Source organism: Salpingoeca rosetta, assembly GCF_000188695.1.
Source record: "Salpingoeca rosetta unplaced genomic scaffold supercont1.23, whole genome shotgun sequence".
Classification (NCBI taxonomy): Eukaryota; class Choanoflagellata; order Craspedida; family Salpingoecidae; genus Salpingoeca; species Salpingoeca rosetta.
Window position 1 is genome coordinate 468491 of NW_004754911.1, and position 7569 is coordinate 476059.

General features: G+C 54.4%; 4 protein-coding genes across 4 annotated transcripts in view; 1 reads left to right on the forward strand and 3 right to left on the reverse strand.

Annotated features, from left to right (window-relative positions):
• Positions 1-2450, forward strand: part of PTSG_08378 (uncharacterized protein) — a gene marked incomplete at its 3' end in the record, with an annotated part of 4125 nt that extends 1675 nt beyond the window's left edge. The window contains exons 1-7 of the mRNA XM_004990570.1: positions 1-16; positions 222-322; positions 734-886; positions 1161-1461; positions 1767-1826; positions 2114-2123; positions 2384-2450. The exon at positions 1-16 is cut by the window's left edge and continues 1675 nt beyond it. Coding sequence (XP_004990627.1) covers positions 1-16; positions 222-322; positions 734-886; positions 1161-1461; positions 1767-1826; positions 2114-2123; positions 2384-2450 — 708 coding nt within the window. The remainder of the gene's footprint in view (positions 17-221; positions 323-733; positions 887-1160; positions 1462-1766; positions 1827-2113; positions 2124-2383) is intronic.
• A 506-nt stretch (positions 2451-2956) lies between these two features.
• Positions 2957-3586, reverse strand: PTSG_08379 (uncharacterized protein; the record flags this gene model as incomplete). Its single annotated transcript, XM_004990571.1, has 2 exons — positions 2957-2968; positions 3308-3586. The coding sequence occupies 2 exons, from the start codon at positions 3584-3586 to the stop codon at positions 2957-2959; spliced, it is 291 nt and encodes a 96-aa protein (XP_004990628.1).
• Positions 3587-4215: 629 nt separating this feature from the next.
• Positions 4216-4799, reverse strand: PTSG_12716 (uncharacterized protein). Its single transcript, XM_004990572.1, has one exon. The coding sequence runs from the start codon at positions 4717-4719 to the stop codon at positions 4363-4365; it is 357 nt and encodes a 118-aa protein (XP_004990629.1). The 5' UTR covers positions 4720-4799; the 3' UTR covers positions 4216-4362.
• Positions 4800-5981: 1182 nt separating this feature from the next.
• Positions 5982-7569, reverse strand: part of PTSG_12717 (uncharacterized protein) — a gene marked incomplete at its 5' end in the record, with an annotated part of 1843 nt that continues 255 nt past the window's right edge. The window contains one exon of the mRNA XM_004990573.1: positions 5982-7561. Within this exon, the coding sequence (XP_004990630.1) occupies positions 6018-7561 (1544 nt within the window). The 3' untranslated portion in view covers positions 5982-6017. The remainder of the gene's footprint in view (positions 7562-7569) is intronic.

The window sequence follows — 7569 nt, forward strand, 5'->3', positions numbered from 1 at the left end:
AAGACAAAGTCAAATGGTATGAGTGTGTGTGTGTGTGTGTCTGTGTGTGTCTGTGTGTGTCTGTGTGTGTCTGTGTGTGTCTGTGTTCGTGACTGCCTTGCATGATTGCCTTGCATGTTTGCTTTTCGTGCCCACACTGCTCTCCCTTCCCCTGCTGCAGCCCTCACAACCACCACAATCACGATGACGATCACGATCGTCGGTGCCCCATCCCAATGCAGGCATGAAGAAAACGCCCCAGTGCCGCCAGGATCTGTCGAGCACGGGCCCGCCGTGCGGACGCCCCCACTGCGGTTACTGCTCGCGATTTAACCAGAAGAAGGTCCCTTACTGCCCTGTGTGTGTGTGTGCGTGTCTGTCTGTGTGTCTGTGTTGTGTGTGCGTGTCTGTCTGTCTGTCTGTCTGTGTGTGTCTGTGTTGTGTGTGTGTCTGTCTGTCTGTCTGTGTGTGTCTGTGTGTCTGTGTTGTGTGTGCGTGTCTGTCTGTGTGTCTGTGTTGTGTGTGCGTGTCTGTCTGTCTGTCTGTCTGTGTGTGTGTGTGTGTCTGTCTGTGTGTGTGTGTGTGTATCTGTCTGTGTGTGTCTGACTGTGTCTTTGTCATTGTCCTGTTGTGTTGGGTTCACAGCATGACCCACCCGCTTCACACACACACACACACACACACGTGTGACACGTTACTCACGCATCGATGATCCTTGCTACCACCCCCTCGCCCCACTTCGGCCCTGCTGCAGTCGTGCCCCAAGTGCCACGCGTGGGTGAAGATGGCGAAACGCACGTGTGCGTGCGGCCAGAGCCTCACCACGTCCACGCCAACGTTCTTCTATCCACCGCTCGCCTCAAAGGATAAGGGTGTCTCCTGTTGCACACAGGCCATCGAGAAGCACGTGCGTATAATGTGTATGACTGTGTGTCTTTATGTGTGTCTGTGCGTCTTTATGTTTGTCTGTGTGAGTGTGTGTGTGTGTGTCTGTGTGTGTCTGTGCGTCTTTATGTTGTCTGTGTGTGTCTGCGTGTGTATGCGCTTATGCGTGTGTCTCTCTGCCTGCCTGCCTGCGCGTGCGCAATTGATGCAAAGGCATGGATTTCACCCACTTCACATACATATGCGTCGCAAACCCACCCACACATGCCCATCCTTCTCCTCTCCCCCTTCTGCAGCTGAATGCAATGGCCCAGCACCGTTTCGGGCAGGCCGTAGCGCTGTATGCTGCGCGCGACGGTGCGAGCCAGGGGCGGGCAGAGGCAGGGCTCATTGCATCCTACTGCAACGACCTGTTCATCACGGACCACCGCGGTAAAGTGGTGGCAGACGTCACCCCGGACGTGGACCGCTCGTGCGACCTCCCCGACGAGCACCACCTCATGTCCGATGCCGAGTGCACGTACTGGACCCGGCAGATTCGCACGCTCCGCACGCGCGTCCAGGGCGCCCTCAAGGACGCGACGCAAGCCATGACAGGTGCGGCCGGGGAGCGAGGAAAGAGGAGGGGGGTTGCATGTGTGTGTGTGTTTGTGTGTGTGTGTGTGTGTGTGTGTGTGTGTGTGTGTGTGTGTGTTGTGTGTGTGTGTGTGTGTGTGTGTGTGTGTCGTGTTGTGTGTGTGTGTGTGTGTGTGTGTGTCCGTGTGTGTCTGTCCGTCCGTCTGTCTGTCTTTCTGTCTGTCTCTTTCTGTATCTCCGTCTCTCTGTGCATGTGCAGGTTGATTTGTTTTGCGCTCACGCTTGTCAATTGCAAATGCCCACCTCATATGCGTGCTGCTGCCCAGAATACATGAAATTGAAACATGGGGGAGCAGCCGCCCTTGCTGATGCAATGCGCAATTTTTGTACGTCAACACGACGCAGGCACCACTCGTTTCGAATGGTGCCGCGCATGCATCAATGCTTGTGTGACATGAACGTACTGCAATTCCCATCCGAGTCAGCCAAACACACGGAACCCCACCTCTCTGATACTTGTGCACACACACTCACTCACTCACTCACTCACTCACTCACTGTCTCACTCACTCACTGTCTCACTGTCTCACTCACTCACTGTCTCACTCACTCACTCACGTGTGTGTACCTCACCTCATTTCTCTTTCTCTCTTTGTCATTGCGTCCACGGCAGCGGAATCGGTGTCCTCGTCGTTTGATGTTGACGATCTCCTGCGGCCATCGGACGCACACGCAGCACCGCCACCACAACAACAGCAGCAACAGCAACAGCAACAGCAGCAACAGCAGCAGCAGCACCCCCACCAACCGCAACCCCACCAACAGCCCCACCACCACCACCACCAGCAGCAACAACAACAACGACGACGACAACAACATGTGAGCGCGCATGCTGTGGCGCATACAATGCCTTGCGTCTCATCATCGCTGTCTCTGACTACAGCCAATGGCGGCCGCATGGCTGCTGCTACGACACGCAACAACAGCAACAGCAGCAGCAGCAGAAGTAGGAATGCGATCACCGCGTCCCACGCTTCGCCTACCCCTACCACTTTGACTATCACTTCCACCACTGCGAACAACCATGATAACGGCCACGACGACAACAACAGCAGCACCAGTCGAAACGATGCGGACAAAGGCACGAGCAAGCACGGGAGCCGGGCGGGTGATGACACCCCCACTGCTCCAGAAGGGAGGGATGGTGGCAGTGGCAGCGATACGCCCGTGAACGTGGTGGGACCGCCCACGAAGCGAGCGAGGATGTCCGAATCAACGCCGGCATCAATGGGTGGTGGTGCTGTGCTGCCGCCCCACCCACCTCCACCACCACCGCCACCGCACATGCCGAACCAACCGCAGTATCAGCAGCACCAGCACCAGCACCAGCAACATCAGCACCACGCTCAACACGAGCGTGACAGCAGCAGGGATGTGCCTTTGATTGATACGACGCAGGGCCCGCGCGTGTGTGAAACAGACGTTGTTATCAATGTTGTAAGCAACACAAACGTGCTTACACGCGACACTGTAGCAACCAGCGAAGCAGCACAACAACAACAACAACAACAACAACAACAACAACAACAACAACAACAACAACAACAACAACAACAACAACAACAACAACAACAACAACAACAACGACAACAACAACTACTACAACAGAAGGGTGCATCTGTTGTTGGCCGTGAGGGTGCTGGCGGCTGTGGTCACGGCAACTTGCAAAACGGCGAGGATAGCAGTGGTGGCAGCAGCATTGACAACACCGACAGCGGCGGGGTGCGATGCAGCCACGCTGCAAGGGACGACACAACCACGTCATCGGGTGACATTCCACTGCTGCCAACTCCACGCAATAACACACAGCAACCCACTCGGCGATGGTCGCATCAGCGGCAGAAGCAGCACCCACAACGACCACAGTAACGACAACTTCAGTACATGCACCGCTTGGACCGCCTGAGTCAAGCAACACGCAGCCCTTGCCATCAGCATCGACAGTAGGGGCATCCACCCATGCCCACTGGAGCGGGCCGTCGCCACAGCCGCTCGTGTCGATGGCATCGTCCCACGCAGCGTCGATGACCACGGTCGCACCTGTGTCGTCGTCGGTAACTTCTTCCTCTTCCTCTTCGACGACCATTCTTCCTCCACACCCGCGCCCGCCGCCATAGCACAGCCTTTGCTTTGTGTGTGTCTGTGTGTTTGCTTGATTCATGTCAGGTAACTGAAACACGCTTGCTTTGACGCGTGCAATCGCGACGATATGGAACACTGCTGACACATGTTATGTTGCCTTGTAATAAATGACCACTTTCAAAGCATGGTCAGACAAGATGGCGACAGACATCGTTAAGATTGCAAACTGAGCCGAAGAGCTCGAAATACGGTTTAAAAGGTTACATGAGAAAGAGATGGCTTGTGTTTGAGCGCTGATGACAAGCATGCAACGAAAAGCCGGTTAATCCAAAGGGGGAAATGTGGTTGGCAGAGCAAGAGGAGAAACATGGCACGATGCGCGCGATGACAAGCACGCAACGAAAAGCCGGTTAATCCAAAGGGGGAAATGTGGTTGGCAGAGCAAGAGGAGAAACATGGCACGATGCGCGCGATGACAAGCATGCAACGAAAAGCCGGTTAATCCAAAGGGGGGAAATGTGGTTGGCAGAGCAAGAGGAGAAACATGGCACGATGCGCGCGATGACAATGTCAACCATGATGCATTCGTGCCAGCGAGGGGAGCGTGACAGCAAAAACAAGGACCGCAGGAACTGCTGCAAGTGCCAGTCTCAGCCCTGAAGGTGTGAACAAACATGTGTCGGGTGAAGCGTGTGAGTAGCAGTAACAGAATTGCGAGGAGAAGAAAGGAACGAGAAAAAGGAGGAAGGAATAAAAAAGAGGCAGAACAACTCAGAGAGGTCAGAAAAGATGATTGGGAGAGAAAATGTTGCCGCATTTATGAAAAAAGAAGTTCAATGGCCAAAGACCCGAGGGCCGAAGCCACCAAACAGCCGGATGCGAACAAAAAGGATTGATGTTTGCCCCTTGCCATTTGAAGATGGTCAGACTGTTTACAGACCAGCTTTGGTAAGAGAGGCACTGTTCTTGAGAGGGAAAAGAGGAGAGAAGGATAGAAGGATAGAGAGGGAGGAGACATATGGGAGAAGGGGAGAGGAAGAAAAGTTGGTAGTAGAGGGGGGAAGAGAGAGACAGAGAGAGAGAGAGAGCGAGGGCGATTTCCGCAAGAGAGGGACATTTATCACACCAACACGACATACACAGTAACACAGATACGCAAATGAAGTCTGGTGTGATCTGGCTTCAACAACGTACCATTGTCGTTGATTTGGAAGACATGGTTGCTAGGAGTCTCTCACGAGGAAATCACAGTGTCCATGGCGGCAACAACAGTGTCCATGGCCGCGATAAGAGTGGCCTGCTGAGAAGGGTGGATGTGGGCAGCGTGTGAGACACGATTGATGGAGAAAGGTTGGGGATGGCGACGTTGTCGCATTAAGAAAGCTGCTGAGGAAACAACAAAGAAACGTGAGAGGAAACGAAAGGGGTTGATATCGGATCAAACACAACAGGGGTTGAGAGATTAGGGATGGGGGTGTTGCCACAAATAAATGATAGATGACCATGGAAAAGCTGAAGCCACCATAAAGCCGGATGTGGCTGTTGATGTTTGCCCCTTGCCATTTGAAGATGGTCAGACTGTTTACAGACCAGCTTTGGTAAGAGGGGCACTAGCGGAGGAGGGAAGGAGAGAAGGAGAGAAGGAGAGAAGGAGAGAAGGAGAGAAGGAGAGAAGGAGAGAAGGAGAGGAGGAGAGGAGGAGAGAAGGAGAGAGGGAGAGGAGGAGGAGAGGGAGAGGAGAGAAGGGGATATAGGGGAGGGGAGAAGACAGGGAGAGGGAGATCACCACATCGACAAACAAGACACAAACACACCACTGCACTGCGCGCATACCCGCATCTTGGCTGTTGAGAGTGGAAGAAATGGCACACGCACGCTTGAACACACATGCACGTGTGCAGAGCAGGGGATAAAAAAAAAAAAGGAACAAACGTGGCAGCTGTCAAAGTTGACAGGTGTACACGTCAAATTTGACACTTGCGTCAGGTGTCGTCAAACACACACACACAACGTGCGTGCAAAACCTCCAACAAAACACTCACGAAGGACTTGCGAGCGGTGTTGCAGCACGAGAGACAGCGGCAGCGTGGCCTGTGTGTTGGAGAAGCAACGAGATGCCAAACAATAAGAACGCCCCGTGCAGTTGCACCAAGAACCACCATTGATTGCGTCGAGGTGTGCCACTCAGTTTAAGATTTCGTCATTGCCACAACAAGAACCAGCGCGCCATATTTTCCCCGCCACAAATCCAAAAACCGTTGCCGTTTGGCAGCAAGCGAACGTAAGCACAAACATGGTGTCGGGAACAACGCAGGGAAAGGAACTCGCACAGTGACTCGTGAACGCGCGTGTGCGTGTGCGTGTGTGTTTGTGTGTGTGTGTGTGTGTGTGTGTGTGTGTGTGTGTGTGTGTGTGTGTGTGTGTGTGTGTGTGTGTCATTCATCATCGGCATCATCGTCGTCTTGGTCGTCGTCATTGGCAGAGTGATCCTCTTGAGCAACATCAACGTCGGTGGGGTGCCCGTTATCATCATCATCATCATCACCATCATCATCATCACCACCATCACCATCCATGCTGTCGGCAAGCTCTGTTGAATGAGCCTTGTTGTTTCTCAGCTGCACTGGTCGCCAGTGCTTGTCGAGAAACCCGTTGAGCTGAATGACGTGAAGAACTTCCTCCAGCATTCTCGCCTCGCTTGCCCGCTTGAGAGCAGTGCGCTGCAGATCAGCCATTGCCCGCTTGATGATGTCGCACAGCACCTTCACACGCGTCTTCTGCACCTGCCCTCGCGGAATGTCTTTGGACTCCAGCTTGCCAATGAAGTCTGGGGTCTTGCGGAGGTGATTCGCCCTCTGCCGCAACGATCTGTTGTAGAACTCAGTCAAATTCAGCGTGGGCGATACGGGGGAAATAAACTTGACGGTCATGCTGCACCGACCGGTCGCAATCCACTCATGCCATAGGTGGAAGCTGTCGCAGGCCTGCAGCATCTGCGTGGCAGCCTCCGTCGCTCGCTTTCCGTGCTCGGGCGCGCTGTCGATGAGAAACACGATTTTTGTTCCACTGAGTTGAAGGTTTTGGCGCTTGTGCCAGAGGGTGTGGAGAAGGTTGTTGAGGAAGTCTTTGAAGTGGTCCTGCGTGTAGCTGGCCTTGAGGGCCTTCTTGGTCTTCTTCTGCCCATCTCCGCCGGTGTTTTGCATCTCTGGTGGGTAGAGCTTGCCGTAAAGAAGCCCGTGCATGTGCGAGACTGCCATAGCCACTTGTGTGCGATAGGACATGGTACTCATGGGCAGCACCTCGTGCACGGCGCGATCACCACGCGGCGCCCATCCATAGTTTCTGCCGCTCGCGAGGTAAAACGGCATCTCGTCGATGTAGACGATGTACACGTTGTCGTCCAGGAGCAGGTCGTGCAGCTCCTTTGCAAACGCCAGCCGCTTCTGCTTGTTAGCCTCGCTGTTCATTGTCGTTCGAGCTGGAACCACTCGCTTTAGGGTGAAGATGTTTCGCTTCAGCGCGCGATACACGCTGCGGGTGCCTTCAATGTGCGTCTTGTCATACACCTCCTTCACCGCAGGGTTCTCAAGGCACTTGTCACGGTCTAGTGGCCCAAGGAAGACCTTCTCCTCGTCCCGCAACCGTTGCTCTGCGGGCAGCTGCTCCTCCAGGCTGATCATGATTCGGCGGAGCTTTTCAAGGTTCATGTGGTCTGCAAGCTGGTCTGCGGTCATCGTGCAGTGCTCGTAGACGAGCTCCCTCAGGACTTCCTCGTCCTCAGGGAAAAGCCTCCTGGGCGTACCTGCCTTCTTCCCCCGCTGGTGCTGTGGTGCTGTGGAGCTACTTGCTGGCGTCGCATGCGCTTCTTCCAGTCCTTGTTCTTTCCGCCTTGCGTGGTAAAGCACGGTCTTGACGTTGCCGGAGGCATGCCAAAGAGGGCTTCCATGCGCGAAGCGTCGGCGCTGCTGCTTTCGCCAGCCTGGATGA

What these genes read in the sequence shown, in the direction of transcription:
- PTSG_12716 (XM_004990572.1), bottom strand. Translation starts at nt 4,719, where the DNA reads ATGTCGTGTTGGTGTGATAAATGTCCCTCTCTTGCGGAAATCGCCCTC.